The sequence below is a fragment of the Clupea harengus genome, chromosome 1 (genome assembly GCF_900700415.2).
Source record: "Clupea harengus chromosome 1, Ch_v2.0.2, whole genome shotgun sequence".
In the NCBI taxonomy this organism is placed as follows: Eukaryota; Metazoa; Chordata; class Actinopteri; order Clupeiformes; family Clupeidae; genus Clupea; species Clupea harengus.
The window spans coordinates 23,589,675-23,614,511 of NC_045152.1; the positions used below are offsets into that span (position 1 = coordinate 23,589,675).

Consider the following 24,837-nt stretch of genomic DNA (forward strand, 5'->3'; position numbering starts at 1 on the left):
ATGACAAACGTCAACAATTACAACAACAACAACACCGCACGCAGGAACATACACCAGACTCGAGACTGTGGAATGATGAATAAGGGGAGCAGCTATGGAATATGATGGGGGGGGGGTTGGTAGACTTTTGGACCCATAGTCTTACGCATTTCAAAAAGTTTATACAGGGTATTCCACAGTGTGGTGCACCTAGGCAGTGACTGATTGAAGCATGGAGGTGGACATTCAGACTAAACGGATTTTGAGTTTGTAGTGTTTGCGGTGGGGGGTGGGGGGGTTGGCACAGGTTTTAACAGTGGAATACCCCTTGGGTGACAGAGAAACATGCACCCACACACCAAACACCTAAGGCCTACAGTATATGATGCAAACTGGCTGCAAACTCATCAAAGACATACAGTGGAAGGGGGAAAGGGTCACAAGGAAGAGGAGGAGGATCAAGAGGACTAACGAAGTTGACCACTTACATGAACACATTTGAGGCGCACGGGAAATTGACCTCTTCACAACGCAGAGTTTTTTGGCTCCCAGACATTAAGGAGTCAGCTTAGATGTAACAGAATAAGGTCACACACTATGGAGTATCTCTATTCTATGCACACACACACACACACACACACACACACACACACACACAACAACAACAACAACAATAACAACATAAACCGTCCCCATGCATTCGTGCCAATGTTTGTCTGACAGATTACAAGGGCACAGTACAACTCGACTAGAAATGACCATCGACATGCAAATTTGTCACTTATTTCAACAGTGTAGAGAACTGCGAATAACAGAGATTATCTGTAAGAACTGGACCAGTTATATTTACAAAAAAACATTATCACCATATTCTGCTTTAATTAATATCTTAAAATCATAAAAAACTAACTGCAAGCAATTTAACCAACTACAAAATTTCATAATGACAAGACATTGTTGCCTAGAATGACATCTTTACTAAAAAATATTAATTAAATATCTTTCCTCATTTTGCTAGTAATATATGAAGGACATAAAAGTAACACATGCATTTTCAAACGCTACCCACACTATTTAACACTGACTGATTGCACTGTAGCGCCACAATCTCATGCATTATCAGTGACAGAAAACGAACTCCATGCAAACGGACAGCAAAGCTTTAAGAAAAATGTGCTCTAACGACCAAATCGCCGTGTGCAACAAGGCACTGTTCTTGGGCCATTTAAAAAAATATATCATAAATATCACTCGTAATACTAATTCATGGCTGTCAGAGAATGACAACTTTGTTAATGATGGAAAATCTCACTATATTCAGAGTTTGTGAAAGATAATGTGATGTAGAGAACTCCACTGTAAAATCTATACCAAATGCGGAGTAGGACCATCAACCGAAACAAATGTCTCTCAACAATTAGGCATGATTCACATAACTCTGAAATAGCTGAACCACAGCACAGCTAACTTAAAACAGACAGCTTAATCTCCCGAAAAACATGGAACTTCCAAAGTGTCCATTCTGAACCCATGCACATCTGCCAAGAAAGCCCTGACATTCCTACCCATGCAATACAGATACACAGCACATGTACAGTACTAGAGCTACTGGAGTCTCACATGCGGCAGTGCTATAAAGTTAGTATGGAATGGAGGAGGGGCCTCCAAGTGGTACAACCATGCAAAAAATTTCAAAGAAATCAAACATCTGAAATTAAAGCAGGAGGATACAGAGACACAAATGACAGAACCCTTTAGGACAGTACAGGTTAACGGATTGTAATGCCAGTCCTATGAGAATGCCATTCAACTACAGCCAGGTTCTGTTGGCCTCTATCCATGCTTTGTCAGTATCCATTCCACTTGCTGATTGACTGAACAGTGTTAAAGGACATAAAAGCAGGAAAGGGAAAAAAAATAAAAAATAAAAAATATCGCATAAAAAGAAACATACAGCAGTAGGCACATCCATGCAACAACTTGTTCACGGTCAGTCTCTCTCTCTCTCTCACACACACACAAACACACACATTCAGTCTCTCTCTTTCTCTCTCTCTCACACACACACACACACACACACACACACACACACACACACACACACACACAATATATCCACCATAATAAAATCAATACTGGTAAGCCCATGCAGAACTGTAATTTGCAATGCATCTTGTTTTTAAATGAGATGGCCCAGGTCTAAACCCACTGCTTTAATGGGCTTCACTGGAACATCCCGAGAGACAAACGAAACCAGCAACATTCTGATGAGCATGCATGCTTCCCAGTCTCTTTCACCCGTCCAGAATCTAGTCAGGAGCGAGCCATTCATGTGCTGAAGCTCAAAGGGAGTAGGTGTGTAAGAGTGTGACGTGACTACGTCAGTGTCCCATGCATATTGCGGATCTGTTGAAGCATGCTGTGGCCACAAGACTACAAGCATATCCACCATTCAGCCATAGGTAAACAGAACACAGCCAAGAGAGTTTGGCTCTACAAACACACACAAAAAAAAGAGAAATAAATAATAAAAGAAGAAACAAAGTCAGGAATTTTGAATGGAATTTGGCCATGCATCACTGTGTCATCATCTCCGTGGTCATGCTCCAGACTAGTAGTAATTACCAGGAACACGAAGGAAATACAGAGGGTGGGCTTGTGTGTTTAAGACATTAAAAAGTACAACCAATGCAAGAAGGAGAAAACAAAACAAAACTTTGCAAAAGTAGTCATGCCATTTTTTTGTCTTTGCACCCAATTTTTCTGCCCCTGAATAGGAAACAAGAATCCAAGACCAACTGATAAAACAAAAACAAAAACAAAAAAACAAACAAACACAGGGAACAGACCTAACAAACACAAACAAACACAAAAGGAAAACAAAAATGGCCGCAGACCAACTGGAACACCAACAAAGGCACTTCCAGGGCCATGTCAGTGTGTAAAAAGGGATGGTGGCAGGAACATATCAAAAATCAGTGGACAAGCAGAGGAGCCATGGTAGCAGAGAGGAACTGGCGCAAAACAGAAATGAGAAAAATAAAGATAAATAAAGAAATAAAAAACTGTGTGTGGGGGGTATTTACCTCGATCTTGCGCCCTTCCACTAGTGTGCCATGAAGCTTTCCACGAGCATTTTCAGCATCTGCGCTAGTCTCGAACGTCACAAACCCGAAGCCCTGTCCAGCAGAGAGGTAGTGAGAGAGAGAGAGAGAGAGAGAGAGAGAGAGAGAGAGAGAGAGAGAGAGAGAGAGAGAGAGAGCGCGATTGCCATGAAGTAGGACTGTGCATAACTGAATAGGTAGGACACATTACAAGTATTGATTAGGAGGGTGTAGCACCAAGAGCCCCAATCAATGACAATTCCTGAATGTGTGTGAATGTTTGTATCGATGAGAAAGAGAGATGTCTCTGGATTCAGAAAAAACACAATATATTGATCAACAAAAGCAAAGGTCAAACATTTCCATATACGTGTTGCACTATTTGCCCAGCTGATTCACCAAATGCACGTTTTGTCAGATTCTGTAGAGGTCGATGTTAAGATTTTTCGTTTCACAAATTTACCTTAGAACTCACCTTAGAACCCCGCTCATTGAAAATGATTTCAACGTCAAGGATCTTCCCAAATTGCTGCAGGGAAAAATGGAAGTGAATAAAAATCATGAATGATGAAATCTATATAGCACAGCACATTTGTGACCGTTACATAAAACCCTCAACATTTACTAGCACAATACACAAGGGGGCAGTATTTGCCAAGTAAGCATATCCCCATATGTTGCCCTGTGCTTGGCTTTGCACTACTGGGCCTCTCACCATCCTTCCCTCCCCTGCCTCACTGCCCCTTAGTTAGACCGAGTGTAAAAAAAAAAAGACCCATCAGAAAATTGCCTATCAGCACTGATAAGACAAAGGGACAGTCTCTGCGTGTGCTCCTGCTACTCCGGAGCATTAACAGAGAGAATAGGGCCAAGGGAGGCATTAACAGAGTCTGTTCTTACCCCAAACATCTGCCTGAGGTCGGGGTCGCGGAAGCGGAAGGGGATGTTGGAGACGTGGAGGCGCTTTGGGGTTCCCTTAGGTTCGGGTGACTCGCCCCCGGTCACGACGGCTGACACGCCTGGTCCACTTGCCGTCCCACACTGAACCACCACATCTACCTGAGAAGAGCCCTCTGTCTGCTGCAGACGGAGGGAAGGAGAGAGAGCGAGAGAGAGAGAGTTTTAACACACTTGTTTATTGAACTAGTATTCAAATCTTTACATTACTGCAAAGTTTATAAGAATTCCATGCACATTAAATACTCTGATTAATAAAGAAAGAGAGAGAGGAGTAAATAAGAGAAATAAGAAGAAAAAAAAGTGAAGTTAATACAAAAAGAAGAGGGAGGGAGAGGATATATGGGAAGTGTTTAGCCTACTGCACAACTAGTGCATGGCACCCCTGACAGTACGGCTGGGCTATATGGCTAAAAATAAACCTCAAAACTCCATATGCTGAGGAGAAATAGCGATATACAACTTAAATAAAAAATTAACATAAGTGTAATGGTTAAGTATCAGTATTTAGTATTAAATCAAATATCAGTTTTATCAAAAAAGATTAATATCTAAATAGTTGTAATTTAAATAAACATACACAGCACATCTTCAGTGCTTATCAAAGACTGCCAAAAAAAGGTTGGGTTCATTTAAATGTAAAAATTGATAAAAAAATAAAAATAAACGGAAGACAATTGTATGCCTACACATAGCATACATGGTAAAAGTAGTGTCATGTGTGTAAGTATGAAAGTAAATTCAGTCAGAGGCTTAGGAAGATGAACCAAGACCAAGTTGAAAATATTATTTTAAGAATGTATTATTTTTTTCTCTTTATTTTGGTTTTACAGACAGGCCCAGAAGGTCCACCACTGGCACTGATGTTACCTTATATGATCATGTTACTTTAAAATATTAAGAAGCACTGGCATTATCAAACTGCTCTGCTTAGCAACCACACACACATGAAAAGAAACTAAAGATTAGATGGTTTTCAAGCCATGCGTAATTTCCTGTGGCTAGCTAGGTCATTTGGAACCTATAGCATAGACTCACCAACACTCAAGTTACAGCCTACAACTAAACAAGGTGGTCACAATGGCACAACACAATAAAATCCCATAAACTGTTTGTCAGAACCAGCGAAGCATGGTTTGGGCAGGCATACTTGATACTACGAATATGGCCATTTCTAATATCTTGTATAAAATAGCACTGAATGTATAGATCTTTTTTGTAATAGCGCCCAGCCCTACATGTGTGTGATTTAGCAGCAGTCTATACTCACTGGAGTGCTCACAATGCTGGGGGCTGAGGCGGGGCCATTAGTGCCGGCTCCGGCCTCAGAGGGTCCCTGGGGTCCTGCGGCATACAGGGCACCTCCAAACTCTGTGGCCAGGCCATTCTGAGGAGGGGGTGGAGGGGGGAAGGCGGAGAAGGGTGGGGGCACCAGCCCCTCCTGGCCTCCCGTAGACTCTTGAACTCCCTGTAAAATAAACGGAAAAAGAAAGGAAGGAAGGAAGGAAAGAAGGGAGGGGGGGTTAATATGATGTGTGCATGAGGACTCTGCCAACACAGGGGGTTAAAACACATAACTATTACATTTCACTCTCCCTCCTGCGCATCTCTTTTTCTCTCCTTTACTCGTCACAGCCCACACTTGCCAGTGGGTTTCAGTCAGTCTACCATGAAATATTCACTGCCACCACATCAATTATTGAGGGTCTGAAAATTTGATACACACACATTGCTACACAACGATGCACTCCACCTGCAGAGGCTGCGGCACGGGCACGCAAACATCTAACATGGCTTCTGCGCTGCCGTTCGGCCATTTCCAAAGCGACTTTAATCACCGGTCCAATCTCTCAGAAGGGAGTGTGACAAGCCCAGGGGTTGTGACGAGCTGCTGGCGCAACCCGAGTGAGAGGCGAGGAGTGAAGACTTGGGCTTGAACTCTTCGCCCCTTTGGAGCTGGAGTGCCACCTGATTACATTTTTAAAAAGGTGTCACCGCACACCCTGGTCTCATCTTCCTGCACATGGGGACACAGTCAGAGTTGGCTTTCTTCCTGTTTAAAGAGCACAATCATCAGTGATGACTCTGAAACAGGGAGGAATGGATGCTGCAGCTTGTGAAATGAACACCCCAAAAAAAGCCCAGTGGGGAGAGCCACGCACGCCATTTTAGTTCAAGGAGGGGTGGCAGTACCCACAATGCCGTGCAGGCAGCAGCAGCGAACGTGGCGTCTGGACGTCTCCACAATGAGATTTTAATTGTTGCCCCAGCAGAGATTTGAAGACATGGTTGGGCAACCTCCATCTCAGAGCAAGCCTGCAATTTGGGGAGAGCTCACACTAAACATAACCACACTGATCTGCATTCGATGTGGAAGCAGGAGCACTGAGAAAGAGAGAGAGGGAGGAAAGTAAGGGCGAGAGAGGACGAGACCAGTGTGTGGTGACAAGCAAAAAAAAAAACTGAAGGAAAATAAATAAAAAATGAAAACGGGGCAACTCTTAACGGCACACTTGGGAGGGCTATGATGACGTCCTATGGAAAAATGAGTCCCGTTATGTAATAAGCCATGCAGGCTGTGACAACCCTGGCACACACTTAGCAACACAACACCCAAAATACATTATCCTCATCATCACCACAATCATCAACACACAACAGCCTAGCGTGAGGGAGATGCTTCCTCTGAACTATGGGCTCTGGCAGCGATTTCTGGGGCTACGGGAGACTTTTTGAATCCTGGCATCCACAAAAGCCTAAAGGAGAACACCACACACACATGCACATGTGGCCAGATCCTAAAGGGTGCATCCCATGTCCAATGAGTCACTCTGACTCAGTGTGTGTGTGTGTGTGTGGGTTTGTGAGCGAGCGCAAAATGGAGGGGGGATGGGACAGCTAACAATCCTTACAGCTCATGAGCTGGATGTGATCTAGAGGCACCCATCTGCCTCTTCACTGTAAGGAAAGAGAGGGTTCAGGTGCTGTGTGTGTGTGTGTGTGTGTGTGTGTGTGTGTGTGTGTGACCAGAGGGAAGCGGTCAGCTGCCAGGCATGCCTGACACTGTGACTGAGTGGGGAAAGAGTCCTAAAATGGTAGTATCTCAGTCACAGGGGCAAGATGTGTGTGCGTGCATGTGTATCTGTGTGTGTGTGTGTATCTGTGTGCGGGTAGGGGCCAATTAAACAACCTAAAGCAATGAGGCTGCAGAAACAGTACATCTCTGCGTGAAACATGATGCCAAGTTACAGTTTTAATTTAAGAAAATGCATGACGGTAAAACAAACAAAAAAGAATAAGAGACACAAGCAGTAAGAAATGTAACTTCTAGGTCCAGATATGTAGGCACACGCCCCACCTCAAGTGGCAAAGATAGGCCACATGACACCAATACTCGTCTATGCAATGTACTCAGTAGTGTCAAATTTCATGTTCAGACACAGCTCTACCAGCAACAAAAGACTATCTTAAGGAATTCAAGTCATAGCATTCACGGCTAGCATTACAGTGCCCGTGTAGAGCTATAGGTCGCGATAACCGTCACACCTACTGTAACAATTTTACCTGTACGCACACATAAGGATGGCACACAGTGAACTGAACAAAAAAATAACAGCCGCGAAAGAAATTTGAACTTTTACCTGGGACACCATATGTTTTTCCATGCACCAGGAGCGCGAAAAAAAGGTATGCGGGACCGTCAGAAACCGCTGCAAGCTTTCCCCTAGCGCCCGCGTGCCCAGGAGCTCCGCACGTGTAGCGTTGACTAGATGAGCGAGCTTTGTTTTTGTTTGCATCCGGAGCTGGCGCTCGCACGTTGTGCGCAATTTGCCGGCTGATGGAGACTCAGTCAACGTAACTGGAGGTTAGACTATTGCTCTGTCGACTTCACACTATCATGACAAAAGCATACTTTAATTTGAAACGGTCTTGCAACTATCAGTGACAATTATGGCAAGAATTCTACAGGCATGGCTTCCCCCTTTTCAGTTCGTTCTCTCATGCAGTAATACTGTGTACTCTTTCTTTCCTCTTCGTGTGTTCCTTGCCTTTCTCCGCCCTCCCCCTCTTTCCCCTTCCTTCCTCGCTTTCTTGCTTGATAGAATCCAGACGACTATTCACGTTTGCCCCGCCCCCCACGCCAATCAAAGTGGCCGCCACTAGGAAACGTGAACCCTGCCTGCCAGTCAAGCGTAATGATATCACCGCCTCCCATCCCCTTGTAAGGTCTTCCAGGCGCTGCAGCTCCGATTCCACACCACTCCTCTTAAGACAACCAACCAATCAGACTGACGACATTTTCCTCTTAACCCCGTACATCAGAGTAAAGGACTACGGGAATTGGTTAATTCTCATAAGGCATGCTGTGTCATGGCTCTGAAACAAGCATGCATTACCCCAATTCAGACAGCTGCATACAAGGGTTTGTTGTTGAAGGGATATTTTCTGTAAACACGACTGTTAAATGTAAATAGAGTCTGTGACATCAGCAACAAACACAAGAGCCCAATACAATCACTTAGCCTGTAGGCATCGGTAGACCTTGGAATTGTATTATGAATAATTCAAAAAGAGAGAATAAGTCAAATGTTGACAAGGATATAAAAATGGCCACACACACACGTGCATACAGGACGGCAAACACGAATGAGAGTTTGCCTATTTGTGAATGTTAATGCACCATACTGGCCAGTGACCTGTACATTTATGGGGAGAGGGGAAAATCTGAATAAGTGCACATTGGTACAGAAAACACAGGCAGCCCCACCTGAGTCTACAGCAGACAGACTCTCCCATCTGTGTGAGTGTGTGAGAGAGATAGAGCGCGCGTGTGTGTGTTCTAGCCTGCTGAAAAGACGACCATGCATCTGGTAGGAGACGCTCCCACACCTGAAGGCATGCACTTGGGTGGGGCTGTGCTACAGAGGTACGGCCAGAGTTCAGTAAGGCTAATCCTCTACTCTAATAGGTCACAGGAAAATGCATTTCTTCATGGAAATGAAGGCATGGAACATCTACTTGGGTTTCCCCTCTGATGGTTAATTATTAACACCTATGATTTTCAGAAACTGTTTTGCCTCACAACTAAATGCATCTGCATGGAGAGGCAAGTATCTTCCAACCCTTAAACCCCTTCATATACACACACACAGACACACAGACACACACACACACAGTTCTGAAGTGCTGTTAACACCACGGTGCACATTAAGACAAGGAGGGGCAGCATACATTTTCTTAACCCTTCCCCCTCTTCACTTTCCATTTCACACTAGGGTAAAGAGGTGTGTGTGTGTGTGTGTGTAGAGGGGGTGGGTCAACTTTAAAATGTATTCACGCTTCCAATCTCTCATCTGCAACCCCCACAGCCATTTGCTGCTGCTCTTAAAGAGGGGGCTTATAGAGACAAACATACAGCACACTCGTTCAGACAACAGCTGCTTGAGAAGGGGAGCGGGCGGTCGAGACGCAAAGGCACAGACAGAGCAGGAAGGCTGTAGAGCCTTTCCACATTTCCACAGAAGGAAAATTTAATTAAATTAGAACAAACACAAAAAATATTGCTCTTTAACTGCAAAAATATTGAAGACCGATAAAAAATGGGGGAGGGGGGGGGGGCATGACTGAATTCACATTGTAAACTTGTCGTCGTCGTCATCGTCCGTCCCCCGTCCCCCCCCCCAACCCTACCCATGGGTCAATTCACCAAACTGTGAGTAGGGGGGAAGATGAACAACTGTTTCTGGGCACCTGTCTTTCTCATTCAGTGGCAGACAGGGGGGCAGCAGACTGCTAAAACACAGCTGGGGCAACAACAAAGAATATCTTTATGTACCGGCCACCCCCTCCAAATACACACACACACAGTTTTGGTGCGTTTTGTCCTTGCATCCACGTGTCAACGACGTTTTCGGGGTCTGAAAATGCATACTTTTGAAAATGGGTTCCAGAGGCGAAAATTGACCTTGATGATGACTATGAAAATGATGACGACACGGCCCCAACTTTATCCAATCATGTTTAATTCTCCATGAAGCTTGGGTCTGAGCTCCGCCCTCCAAAGCCTCCACCACGTCCTTAGGGACAATGAATAGAAGATCTGTTTTTGATTGTCACACATCATGGTTATCAGACACGTTGTTCTGTTGCTACACGTAGGACGTAATCTATGGGAAACATCAGCAGCCAAAGCCTTTTCTGGGTTTGTTTGATGTTGTGAAAGTGACACTAAATACAAGCAAGCAACCACATTTAGCTGATGTTGGAAAAACAAACAATTTATAGGATTTATCTTGCCTTGTAGTGCCATTGAATCTCCTTTAGTTGTAGGCTATAATATGCAGTTGTGGATAGATTATGCAAGAAATGTGATTTAAAAAACGACCTAGCTAGCCTCAGCGGTCTCCCTCATTTTTACGCTTTACGTGTGGTCACGGAGGAGCTCTCAAATCGCTGTCGGGCCTAAGACGGTCTGTCCACGTGAGGACCAACAGCACTTTCAGAGAATACAAGGGAGGAAAAAAGAGACAAGAAATCGAGGGCAATGGTGGGCCCTTCAGGGCGCTGGAAGCTTTTGTGACCTTCCGAACAAGTCAGGACATGGAACATTATTACAGACCATCATCTACCCACCGCCAGAGGCTCAAACATTTAGCCTCCATTCTCCACAAGCAGCAGCAAAAGCAAAGCAAATGGTGCAGCAGCATATACCCTAATGATTAAAGCAGCATATGCCGTAATGATTAAAGCACTATATACCGTAATGATTAAGGCGGGAGTTCTGACTCGCAGGCCAGTGAGGCCACATACATGTTTACATACATGTCCGCTTCAGAGCTAAAGGCCTAGTACAAAATACAGCTGCTCTATGTCCTATATACATACTACATGTAGCTCAACAAATCCATACAACTCACCACCACCACAGCTCGATCAAGGCTAAACTACACTGGATAATCTTTGGTATTGGCATGTCTTATAGACAATAATAATATAATACTGGAGAAACAAGAAGAGATGATGGCCCCCAATATATTCTCTCAATTCTTTTTTTTTCCAGGGCCTGGAAATGCCAACACATCCATAAAACAGAAGATCCAGAGAATAGATACAAATATTTGTTGATAAGGCATGTTGTCAAATTTATGGGGAAAATTACATCATTACAGTGGGTCAAGAAGCATTTTTACTTCTTGACAACAAAAAACAGCTCCTGTAATTGAATATCAGCCTTCTAATTCAACTTGAAATGGAAACCTGAGCATTGCGGGGCAAAAGACGAAAACTCACCGACATCAGTGAAGGATAGTACAGTCCCATCATTGTCTACCATAAGCAAGAGGTCCAGACAATCTTCCTCTCTTCTTGTCCCCTGCAAGTTGGATCTGCTAGTAATCACTGGAGCCTTCCTTCTACTGGTGGCAAATTCAAATTCTCCCTCCTTATTTTGCTCTCCTTCCCTCAAATGTGCTCCGTCAAGCTGAGGCTCCCCCACTTGCCTCGGAGACTACACTTGTTTAGATGTCACTTTAGGCTTCCCCTTCCTCGCTTCTAAATTCTATAGCCTTGTCCCTCTCTATTTCTGACTGTCAGTGAATCCCTCGGTTTCTCTCCAGTTCTTCTTCTTTTTTCACCCTTCGCTCTCCCCCTCTCTCCACCTCCAAATTTGTCAGCCCACCTTTACACTTTCCTCTCTCAGCTTCACCACACCTCTGTTCTTCCCTCAGTGTTCCTCCCTCAGTGTGCCTCTTTGGGTTTTCTTTCTCTCTCCTTTTTCTATTTCTCGCTCTTCCAACAGTTCTTCAACTTCTTTACTTGCTGTATTAAACGCAATTTCTCATCGTTTCCATCACTCCCCCCTTTCCTCTCTCATCACATCCACTCCGCATTCTTCTTTCTCCATTACAGTCCCTCTCTCTCGCCCTGTGTGTGTGTGCGTTTGTTTGTGCGCGGGTGAGGGAGGAAGTGACAGGCTTTGCAGCAGTCTTGGGAGAGAGGATGCTTGGCTGGCTGCTGGCGGTAACACAACCCTCTGCATTGCAGCTTTTTTTGATCATTTATTTATTGGATGGCAGAAGCTCATCGGGGCCCTGCTCACTCTGGACGCCCCTCAGCTCCCCCCCCCCCCCCCCCACACACACACACACACCTCAGACGCTCTCTCTCTCACCTTTCACTCTCTCTCTCACTCACCCTTCACTCTCTCCATCTCTCTCTCACTCATCTTTCATCCTCTCTCTTTCCATCTCCCTCCCTCTCACTCTCTTTTTTTTGTATCTGTCTTTGTATCTTTTCTGATCTGATACTTGACATCTACCCCACCATCACACAGTCACACCCTCCTCCAAAAGCTGTGCCTTTTCATGCTTATTGCTCTGCAATGCACCTTGAAATCTCCCTGTAATAAACCAGAGCCACCGTAAGACACAGGGAGGGGGGGGGTGCATGAGTGGTAAAAAGGCAATAATATGAAACGCCATCAGGATATGACAGGCAGAGAGAGAGAGAGAGAGAGAAAGGGAGGGGGGAGGACAATGAGGCTAAGGCCCATCGTTATGCAGAGGAGAGGAGATTATGACTGCAGTCTTGCTTCACCCTGCCTATACCACAGTGGTAACCAGGAGCATCTGCTGTGAAAGAGGGGTGAACAAGCCAGACCCCAGCATAAGGGCGGGGGGAGGGGGGGGGGGTCAGTGGATGCAGCCCAGAGATAACGGGATGGAGATAAAAGGATAAAGGGATGGGGGGAAAAAGAGAGTGAGGGTTGACGGGATTAGCATGTAAGCAAGGAGTGGATGAGTGGATGAATAGGGGATGATCTGTGGATTATCAACACAGGCTGAACAGACACACACACACACACACACACACACACACACACACACACACACACGCTCTCAAAAGATGCTCAGGCTAAACAAAGACCACCTTTGACTATAATGCAGGCACGCGCATGCACACACACACACAAACAGATAAAACTAGGGTCAAACTCTAAACTCTGCTTTTTACCCAGTAACACTGATTAACACATGGCACTTGCACTGATAGGTGCTCTCAGGCATACACAGCACATGGGACACACACCCACCCACATACCTCTGAACACCACCTAGTTTGCACAAGGAATGTGTGGCAGCAGTCCAAAAGAGGAAATACTAAAACAGTTACATACAAACCAACAAACACTTAAAACATTGACATTGTGTTAATTTCATTCTTTCCATTTCATTTTGATCTCCATTTGCAAGGCTACACCGTCCATCTACAGACCTCATTTCTAATTGACCGACAGACTCATTGGTGTGATTTTAGGCGTATAAATCTGTGGTGAAATGTGTCTGCAGCAAGCTGCAACTTGGAGTATTTCAGCCCCAAAGGCTTGGGAGCACTGCTGAGATTAGTGTATGCAAGGCACTCAGGCAGGCAGGCACATGCACATGCACACACAAATAAGGACCCTGTTAGTCCTGTTAGTTAGAACACCACACAGGCTGCACATCCCTCAATGTGATTGGTCACCGATTACAGAAAAACACTGAGTGACCCTCACACAAATATCTGAATTAAAACACAGTAGGACAGATTCATGCTTTTATGTGTACCGAGTCATATGTGGTATAGTCCATGTAGAAAGCTATATCCTGTATTTTTGCAGCCAACTACAGTGATTGCCAGTATCTTACTCTGCTTACTGTGAAGTCTTCCCCTACCAGACACGTTTGAATTTTTCCTTTTCCTCTTCCCCAGCTTCTCTTCCCTCTTATCCGCCCACCCCTCACCCTCTCTCCTCACCAACCCCCCCCCCCCCCTCCTTCTCTGCGGCGAGTTGCATTCCCAAGAAAGGAGATGGAAGAGTGGAGGGGCGGGACGGGGGGGTGTGTGTGTGTGTGTTAGGGCTGTCAACGAATATTCTAAATTCGAATATATATTCGAATAGTTGTTAAAAATAGAATTTCGAATGTGAAAATTAATATTCGAATGTAAAAAAAAAACTAAAAAAAACAGCGGCAGCACTGTCTGCTTTGCGGGTGGGCGCGCGCCTGAGATCAGGGACAGGTCACAGGAGTCTCACTGTCTGGCACAGAGTCACTGCTGACAGTTGACTTGCGAGATGCAGAAAGTGTAGAATCCAGCTTGACCGCAGCAGAGAAAGTGATTGTAACCCCCAAACATCTAAAGAGTGATGTCTGGAAATATTTCGGATTTTGGTCAGTTGATGGTAAACTTGTTGAGCCTACAGCTAAAGTAGTGTACAAGCTATGTAAGCTAAAGTTAGCTTACCATTCAACAACTAGCAACTTGAGGCTACATCTCCACATTTTGGAGATGTAGCCTCAAGTTGCTAGTTGTTGAATGGTAACCTAACTCTAGCTTACACACTACTTTAGCTGTAGGCTCAACAAGTTGCCTCACTGCTGACAGTTGACTTGGTGGTAGATGGCAGAAAGTGCAGAACCCTGCTTGACCGCAGCAGAGAAAGTGATTGTAACCCCCAAAAATCTAAAGAGTGATGTCTGGAAATATTTCGGATTTTGGGCAGTTGATTGTAAACTTGTTGAGCCTACAGATAAAGTAGTGTGTAAGCTATGTAAGGTAGCGTTAGCTTACCATTCAACAACTAGCAACGTGAGGCTACATCTCCAAAATGTGCATCCAAGTGAATACGGCATACTATGTGGAACTTCAGCGAAACAGCCACGTTTGGATACATATTTTGCGCCGTCCGTCACAAGTTCGTTGCCTGCGGCACGACAGGAGGCCTGCACGCAAAAATTGATTTCGTTCATATGCAAGGATATGAGGCCGACCAGTGTGGTGGATGGGATAGGCTTCAGGGAGTTCTGTGAAGCACTGGAACCGAGGTACCGTATCCCTTGTTGTCGTTCATTTAAACCGCTATGTGCAGAGAGCGAGGCGGTGCGGGAGAGGCAGAGAGAGGGAGAAAGAAAGAGTGCGAGTGTGTGCAAGCAAGCTCTGCGGTCTTGGTCATTAGTTAATTTACGTATTTTTGTGTAGGTAATATGTTGTTAAATATGTTTAAACTTAAATAAATTACCTATAAAAGTAGTTATGTCTCGTTGTATTAATTTGTCCTGTTATTGACGTACCTAATGCGCAACCAGAAATTCGAATATGTTCGAATATATGTGTTTTTTTAAAGCGAATATTCGAACGTCATTTTTGAGCCATTTTGACAGCCCTAGTGTGTGTGTATGTGGGGGGGTAAAGTTCTTGAAATCAATCATGTCGAAGAGCAAGCGCAGGCGTCTGCGGTCCAACACCCCCATCCTGTGGCACTCCTGCACTGCTGCACACACCAAGTCTCCACGTGGAGATAACACCACACACAATGTGTGTGAGAGAGAGAGATTGTGAGCAAGAGAGAGAGAGATAGAGCATGCGTGTGCGTGTGTGTGTGTGTGTGTGTGTGTGTGTGTGTGTGTGTGTGTGTGTGTGCAGAGCTATAGATAAGACCCTGACAGTAGCTGTGCCTTCTCTCATACCCTAAGCGCTTATTACAAAAGACATTCTGTGGAGAAGCAGGGAGAGATTGGGGGGGAGCAGAGGAAAGCGGGGAGTAAGTTTGGGGAACTGGAGAATTATGATTTCAGCTCAGCACATGGAGTGGAGGGGAAGGGGATGGAGAGGCTGGGGGGGGGGCAGAGCTCCTCTGGGGGAAAAGAGCTCCTAGTCAGCAGTCTGTTCTCCCGTCCCCGAGTTAAGAGACAAGATCCGTGCAGACACATGCGCACAAGCACATGAGCCTACCTGGCTCTGAGGGGGGTAACCATAAAAACCTTAGGTCAAGGGCTCATTATTCTCAGAGAGGGCGAGCGGGGGGGGGGGGGGGGGGTGCAGGGAGAGGTCTGGTGTGTGTAAATGATGTTTGTTTTGGCGACGACAACCACCTTGAAATCACATTCCCCTTCCCAACCATCCCCTTCACTTTGCCTCTTTTCAAACGTCTCGGAAAAAAAGTCCCCCTTGCCCCTCGCGTATGCCACTCAGGCGAGCTTCAGAGCACATCAAAGGACCGGGCCTAGAGAAGCAAAACTTTCCAACACACCAGAGACTCCCAGTGAGGTGTATAGGGCTTTCACACAAGAGGAGTTTTGTGTTTGGAACACACAACCACCTCCACTACCAACTCCAAGTGTGGGTTAACACAAAAGATGCCTCTCTTTTTGTTGTTTCAGGCAAACCGTGTAGCTGGTAAAAATAGGTCATTGAGGAGAGCAAAAGATAGTAGACCCCCACCCCCAACAACCAGGCCCACCAGTTGAGATGACAATGTGAATAGCTGCGTTCTCTAGTCAGGAGTCATGTTGTTAATTGCGCTCTAATTATTTTTAATTAAATTACCATCAATCCCTATCATTTCTTCAGGCTTTGTGCTGGATACAAGAGAATAGGAGGAGGAGAAATAGAGCAAAGGGGGGGTATAGATATTTCCCCCAATGCTGGGGTTTCAATACAGAGAAAGCAATCTGCAAACCTGAGCCCATCTCTGCCACCACATGGAACTTCTGTAAAGCTATTTGTCAAAAACAGTAGAAACTAAAACAAGGCTCCTGAATGAAGCTCAGGCCTTTCAAATCAGACTGAATAACACTCCCCGAGAAGGCTAAGGAGACAGGCCATGATTACCAGGCAGGCCTGGTTCAACTTTGCCTCCATTTTACTTCGGATACGGATACGGTGGAAAGAGAGAGAGAGAGAGAGAGAGAGAGACAAAAATCTCTGCTAGAATCATTTCAAACTTGACGCAGGAAACAAATGCAATGTACAGATGTTACAGGGAGACCAGCTTCTCCACATGAAACAGCCACCCCCCTCTCTACTGCCTCTGTGTCGGTCTTCACTTGGTCAAAGCAAGAAGAACCAGCCATATTTGGAGGGGATTACAACTGGGTTTTTTCTACTCTCCTGGCACCATACCCTTCTCTAGCTCATGAGCAGAGCTGTCATTAGGATAAGATCAGGAGAACTCAGGAGAGAAAAGCTGGCGGACTACACGCCTTCTCTTCATAGTAGCTTAAGGTTACAGTACCACAAAAGCAAAAATACTTCAGAGTATCCAGTAGGCTTTAGGATAATACAATTAAATGGCACTTATACCATGTAATGCATAGTTTCAGAGATTTGTATGTTTTAAAAGAATTTGAGATGATGCGAAAACTGCCTTTTCAGCTCAATCTCAAAGAGGTCTGACTCAACCAACATGGCTGCTTTAACAGGCACCTTCCATATGACTGAGATTCTATGAGACAGGCCCTTCCACTCATTTGATTTGGACTGGAATACAGCCTACTCTCGCAATTCTTTTTCCACCAGCCAATCATAACAGCAAAGAGACGGCTGCCATGGCGACAGCAGGGTAGAGACGCAGCGGCTGCATGCAGCCTGGTTGGAAAGGCAAACTGCTGCACCAACCGTATGAAACGGATCGGTCGAACGCACGCACGCACGCACAGCATCCTCCTCGGACTGACCGCATGATCCAGAGCATGAGCGCATGTTAAAAGAGACAGCCTAAAGGGGGAGGGGTGGCTCGAAAAAAAGCGCGAGAAAGAGAGAGAGAGATTGAAATGGATTCCAAGGCTCAGTAGAGGGGAGATGAAGGAGAAAGAGGAAATGAGATCACTCAGAGCAGGAAAGAATCAAAAAAGTAATGCCTGGTTTATGCTTCATCAGAACCTGCCTCGCAAAGGCACTCAATTGCCCGGGCTCTACAGAGGTTGTGTATTTATGCTACATTAGAAGCAGAGCTTAGGAGGGCGTCTAGGACTGTCTGACATTACTTTCCAGAGTGACACCACAGCCTACATTAAAAAGGTCCTCTCTCACGCTAAAATTGTAGATGAGGTGCTTTTGATTTGGTCTCATGGAACAAGTTTCACAGACATTGATCCTTGGAAATAACAACGACCAGGACTTCAAATGTGGACAATTTCATTCATTTTCAGGCAATGTGCTCAGTGCCTTGCTGTGGATGCTGTTGCGCAACCAAGACACATGAGCGCTGCTTTCCAATTCCCAGCGCTCTCGCACCTCACCCCAATTTGGCCCATAGCTGCAGAGGCCAGTGGAGGTTTGGGTGGGTTCTGATTCTGAGAGCGAATAGCCCACCCTCTTAAGAGGGGCCGTCTGGATGCACAGTGCATGTCCGGGGCAAGTGTAGATCAGCCCAAAGAGTAAGGGCTCTAGTGTGGGAGTGAACGCGAGAGGAAAAGGGGACAGACACTGCACTTCACTCCGTATCCACGCCGCTCCTTTCCTTACCCCAGTCTCCCTCTCCTCCTCTCTCAGTCTCAAACAGCCCTCTCTTTGTCTCCCCCTCCACACTTCCTGTTTCATCTGGAACCAATTTCCCCCTCGTGCCTCGTCCCCTGGGGGGGGAGAGCGCTCTCCTCGGAGCGCCGCATGAAAAACAGCGAGGCTGCCGAGGAGACCCTGAAAAACTTCAGCAAGCAGTGGGACAGAGGCTACACCGCCCCCACATGCACGCATGCACGCACATAAAACACACATACACTGCTCCCCCAAAACATTGACAGATTGTTGATTGAGGCCAGTTAATGGGCACCCAATGTGAGAGATGAGACACACTGTATCCATGTTGAAAAGGAGGCCGTATCTCCATAAAAAGCCTCAAGGCCAAATGGCATGCCGGCAAAACATCAATAACCTCTCCAATGCTGCATGAGTGTGCAACATGATGTAGGAACATTACAACTGGGAGTCAGTATAGCAGTAAAGCAGCACAGTATAAAGCCAGCTGTAGTGTAGAGAAGAGAGAAGAGGTAGAAATAAAGAGAAAGAGAGAAAAAGAAAAAAAAAGACTGACACAGGTAAAGACAAAGAACAACCAGGCAAAGAGAAGAGAGCAGGAGAGAGTGGAGGATTAGAGAGCTAGAGAGAGAGAAGGATTCGAGAGCGAGCGGGAGAGAGTGGAGGAGCGTCTGAGACCATGAGGCCAAGTGAAAGAATTTGGGAACATCTGGAATCAATCTGTCAGGGGGGAGGGTGAGTGCAAGTGAGGGGATGGGGGATGGAAGGAGAAGAAAGAAAAACAGAGCAAAACAACGAAAAGAAAAAGGAGGTGTGACAGGGGAAGGGTGAGTAAGAAAAAGGATAGAGAGAAGACAAAGCATAGAAGTTAACTTACAGTTTTAGGAGGAGGAGGAGGGGAAAGAAAGAGAGACTTAAAAAAAATGGAGACAATGAGTCACTCTCAAAGAATGTCATGTGACTTATATTTCCTTAAGGGGTGGGTATATCGGGGTCTGAACCTGACACCCTGTCTGCAAACACATAGGCGCACACATAGGCAACCCCTCAAACAAACAGATACAGACACACCAACCACTTGAAGACACACACTGAAACATGCCAACTTACAAACACATTACCCTTACACCAGGCCTCAGACGCACATTTACACAGACTTTCCAGTACAAAGGAACAGTACAGAGACTTAGCATGCACTTACACAGACAAACTTAACCCCTAAAACAAACAGACTTTCACACAGACAGACACACGCAGACTTGCGGCTGTTGGCCATATGGCTCCCTAAGATCAGGTATACATTACTACCAGCACTCCTGCTGTCCCTCCCCCACAAACTAACAGTAGGGGGAAAAAAGCATGGCATCTCTCCTTACACACACACACACACACACACACACACACACACACACACAGCCAAGAGATGGCTGAGAACTCAAGCAGCTGGATAATAGAGTGTCAAACCAATTGCCATCAGGGCCACACACAGTAACTAAGACTCTAAGCAGAGGCGGCTGACTCTCAACTACAAACATACACAGAGTTACTCTGAACGCTCGGCAAAAAAGGGCGTTGCTCTGTTTATTTCCCCCCCCCTCTCCCCCACTTTCTATTTCAGGAAAAGTAAAGAGGTGGGAGCGTGAATACTGAACGAACGCATGAATGAAATGAAAGATAGAGAGAAGGAGAGAGAGAGGGATAGAGAGAGAATAGGGGCAGAAGGGAAGCAAAAATGACATGAGGTCAACAGATGGTGAGTGAAAGTGGGGGATGGGAAATAGGGTGAGAATGAATAGATACATGAACGGATGGATGCAAGGATGGGGGGGCGGGGTTAAAGGAAGAGGGACTAGACAGGACAATCCAGCAGAAGTTGACTCGCAGGGACATCCAGAGGAGGAGATGGGAGTGCAAATGACAGTTTGGGGGCAAAGTGGAGAGTGTGTGTGTGTGTGTGTGTATGTATGTATGTTAGTGTGTGTGTATGTGAGTTTAGGCGTGTGTGTGTGTGTGTGAGAGAGAAGGGGGAGTGTTGGGTGGGAGGGACAGTGAGAGGACAAAGATGGCATACAGTCACATCCCTATGTCGTGGCTTTACATGTTGGGGTGAGGAGGGGGAGCAGAAGAACAAATATTGAGCAACTCTTAGGTGGGGATCTTATCAAGACAAGTTGAAGGGTGAGAGTGACTGGGCTGCCTTGCACTCCAAAGTTCAGTGACAATCAGAGAGAGAGAGAGAGAGAGAGAGAGAGAGAGAGAGAGAGAGATCGATCTGACAGGGTTAGAAGGAGATAGCTTTTGTTGGGAGATAAATGTCATGGTTTGAAAGTCAGAGTTTATCGTGAACTGCAAGCAGGTTAGCTCTCAGAGTATCCTGTGTCAAACTCCAGAGTGCCCATTTGATTGGCAGCACTTACTGTAAGCCACAGTCTGCACACACACACACACTACTTTCCCTGCCTTAAAGCGATCAGCCAGCCTAATGCCCTCTTTTAAATGAGCTTTGATCTCGTTAGCGCAACACAAAGCCTCTTTCCTGCCAACGATAGGACAAATCGGCTCTCTAGGACCAAGAGGGACAGCGATATCACAAACAGCATTTCACTGAGTCCCTCTGTCCTTGCAGCACTGCACACACAGAGCATCACCACGGAGCACAGTGAGACTGTGAAGAGACGGTGAAGGGACCACGAGAGAGCATGGTAATTGTAAGTCTGTGTGTGTGCGCAAGATGTCAGAGATAAGGGGGGAGGGGGGATTCCCATTGGTCACTGGCACATGAAAAAGAATTGGTGATACAGAAGTCAATCAACAAACCGGGAAATGTGCCTTTGGGCAGGGGGGGCTGGGGGAGATTTAAAGGGGGTAGCCTGGGGGAGGGAGTGACTGGAGGAGGCAGGCAGAGAACAAAAGAAAGGCTACTGAGGATGAGGGGAGAGGGATGGGGACTGACCCCGCTCCCCTAAACTGTCACCAAATGTCTCTTTCCAATCCATCAGCATCCTTCTCTCCTCCTGGTTTACCTTATGACAATAACTTTTGGATTGGCTTGGGCTTTTTTGCATTAAACAGATGATTTGTGGGTTGATTTGTCCATGTCTAACGCTGATGTAATGGTGAATCACAGTGGGGGGAAAACAAACAAACAATACAAGTTCCTCATGGGTGACATTCACTGTCTAAAGTGCGACCACAGCATTTCCCACAAACATCCTCTATTTATCTCCCATCCATCCCTCTGTCCTCAAGTCCCCTCCCTCTAGTTCTCTCTTGCTCACACGCCTCCAGGCGAATTTCCAGCGATGACCTCCTGTTCGAGGTGATCGATAATGCTGATTGGCAGAGGGCTTCTGAAACGAACCTCCTCGTGTGCACGTAACCTCCAACCGTGACCCTCCTTCATCACACCTCGTGCCCCATTGCCTTCTCTCCTCCCTCTCTGGTTGGTAGCATTCGAACGGTCACAGAATTCGATTATGAGCAGCAGACAGTTTTGTGTTGTTTACTGCCTGCGCTTCAATTTTAACCATTGCTTACGTCGCGCAACTCGTCAGATAATTTGGTGGGGTCGAGCAATGTTATGGCCGAGTCACGGTTGTGAAACTAGTACTAAGGAGACGCCAAAACAGACCCGTAGCCAATTTGGCCCCGGAGGGGTGTAATACGGGCCTGTTCTTTGTGTCTCTGTAACGACCCTCCCCCTTAAACGAATTAGCCAGCTACCAGATTCACAGACCCGAAAATGCAGCACTGACAACATCGACACCAATGCTGCTTCCATGCGGGTATTGTTGACAAGGGTTGTCGCACACACTTCCCAAAGAAACAGCAGATTTATATACCAAACAAAACATATCTCATCTGGCTACCGTTAACGTTACTGCACTGTAGCGTTATCACTACCATTGTTTAATTATGGCAACACTGCGCACACAACGATAATCATTGAGTAGATACAATTAAACAACTTCTGACTGCAGCAAATCTGCTGAGTTACAATGCGGTAACGTAATTTCAGTTACCTCAGTGTTAATGGTTAATATTCTGTTATCCAAAGCAAATGGCGTGGTAATGTGAAGTAAGCTATGAGCTGAAAAGACCTTACAATTATGAGATTCCTCCTGCGCAAGAAGGTGCAATACTGAAGGTCTTATTCCTTACCTGCCCAATGTCACCAACAGCCCCGGTCCCATCTATCCTTGGCCGCTTGCATTCCGCCCCGGCCAGTTCGGTCAAAGCTGCAGCTGTTTGTGCGTCAGGCTCCGGATCTCCACGCTTCATTCCTCGGACCGCTGCTGAAGCTCCGGCAGAGTTTTCGAGGGGTCCAGCCGCGGAGTCAATGTCCCTCTCTCGGTCCATCATTCCCCGATTAACGGGTAACATTATTGATGCGACGTCAGTCGACATTAACATTGAACAGCTCTGTCTCTGTTAGCTATCTATTTATACCGTTGCCTCCTTCCCCTTGGTTGTACCCTGTTCTAGGATAGGGTCTCGCTATGCCTAGAATGTGAGTAACCTTAGCCGGTTTCCTCTGCCCAGAAAGATCAAAACTCCTGTTTTACACTGAGCCTGGTTAAATTTAGCGACGGTTCCCAAAATTTCCACTATTGGCTAAATATAGAGAGCTAAAGATTGTTTCCACGGTACTGTCAAACAAACAATAATGCCGTATTAATGTTCATTTTAAATGGTAATGTTAATGTAAATCCGTGCCTCCCAACAATGACAAGACACGGAGAAAATCGAAGAAAAAAGGTTAGGCCAGCTGGTAAAAATAATAGAAAAAATAATGAGACTGTACTAATGTTGATGGTTGACAGTCTCACAGATTGGTTGCAGGCCTAATAAATTAGCAATATAGTAAACTAGGCCCTGGCGTAATCAAGGTGGGATTTACAATAAAAACAACGCGCAGGGAATGCAGCAACTGTCTGAAGGCGTTGTTAAAGGAATCTGAACGTAAATATGCCAGTGAATAGTCCCACCGTTGCTGTATTTCGTAAGCCAATATTTTTGTGCGCCAAAGCTGCAGTGGGGAGATATTAAACGATTGACCTTCCTTTTGACTCAGCTAGTTATCCATTGGGTAAGTCTTTGATCCATAAAATATTTTTTATGCTAGCTAGGCTAGTGTTATTGTTTAATCATGGAAAGAGCACCATGGTCAGGGGCATCAATATGAAAACCACACCACCAACAACTGACTATACGAGCGCTAGCGTATGCTGACGAATAACACTGTGAGGGCATATATAACGTTGCCTTTTAGCCAGATAACAAACCCACACAATTTGCAAAGTCCTGAATTCGGATATTCTAAGCTAGCTAATTAGCTATCGCTAGCTTACACATTCCGCTACCTCACAAGGGTTATATTGCAATACCTTGTCCAGAAGAAAATGGCTAACGTTAGTCTTTAAAATGCACGTGAAATACAAAATAACGTTAGTCCTTCCTTCGTGATAATCAATGTCTGTATCCCAACCTGTGTAAATCCCTTGTTAGTATTTCACCTTCTCTCCTTTCTTATCGCCTCCTTTCTCCCCCAATCTGTTCGATGTATTCTGGCGGCGTGTGTCGGCTAGTAAGGAGCACGATTTCCTCTCTACCGTGTCTCCAATTCTCCTCCTTCTTTTCCCCTCTGTGTGGTTGTTCCCTCCTCGTTTCCCCTCCTTCCCTTAAGCACAAATATTCTTTGGTCTTTGATATTATGCAAACACATTCATTCTGTTTTAAATTCTGGCCATGCAGAGAGAAATTGTGTAACGGTTGTTTTCGTGTAACATTAGTTTAGCTATAATTTAACCTCATAGGGTATATTTGTCTTGAATATTCATTGTTCTTCTTCACAGCCCAAATTGAAAATAATTTTCAAGTCAAACCGCGCGATATCCTTTCTCTTCTTTTCCTTGCCTTATGTTGCTCTGTAAACAAAGCGCAGATTAACTTTCTAGAGTCAGATGGCGGAAAATGTGGATATGGCTAATAATGGAGATGAGGGGAGGGGTCAAAAATCACAGCGTAAAATCACGAAGGAAACGTTGATTTCTCTCCTCCTGGCAACTGTGCTGCCTCCTGAAACACCTTCAGAATGTATAGTATCCGGGTGAGAAAACAATCACAATGCTGCGTAATAAGTGACGAACCAAACAGCACGATCGGCTTCACTATGAACATACCAACATTATTGTCTGAACACCCGATTAGAATAATTGTTATAGGTTTGGTGTTTAAGCGACCCCTGGTGTAGAAAATAAGGTACATGTCGTGACATTCTTTGTTAATTTACTGTAATCCAGTATCTATAGGTGAATTATCTGACAGCGTTTGTGTAGAGCAACCAGTAAATATAGCACCACATCTAAATAGTTGTCAATATTTGTTGATGTGCCTGCTGTGCAGACTGAAAAACAGTGTGCTCAACCATTAATAGCATTTGTTTCACATTCAACATAAATAAAGTCCTAGATTCAGTAGGCCATTTCTGTACCATATGATA

At 45.4% G+C, this 24,837-nt stretch overlaps 1 protein-coding gene across 5 annotated transcripts in view; it reads right to left on the reverse strand.

Moving 5' to 3' along the window:
- The window catches only part of LOC105898793 (RNA binding protein fox-1 homolog 2-like), a 39,847-nt gene extending 15,344 nt beyond the window's left edge, over positions 1–24,503 (reverse strand). The window contains exons 1-5 of one of the 5 annotated variants that reach the window (XM_031572086.2): positions 22,497–24,503; positions 5,311–5,508; positions 3,984–4,163; positions 3,547–3,612; positions 3,066–3,158 (exon numbers count right to left, since the gene is read on the reverse strand). In XM_031572086.2, coding sequence (XP_031427946.1) covers positions 3,066–3,158; positions 3,547–3,612; positions 3,984–4,163; positions 5,311–5,508; positions 22,497–22,748 — 789 coding nt within the window. In that variant the 5' untranslated portion in view covers positions 22,749–24,503. Of the gene's footprint in view, positions 1–3,065; positions 3,159–3,546; positions 3,613–3,983; positions 4,164–5,310; positions 5,509–7,681; positions 8,407–22,496 lie in introns of those variants that run through there. The other 4 variants (XM_031572083.2, XM_031572108.2, XM_012825871.3 and 1 more) reach the window with 4 other exon arrangements.
- Between the last annotated feature and the right edge of the window lie 334 nt (positions 24,504–24,837).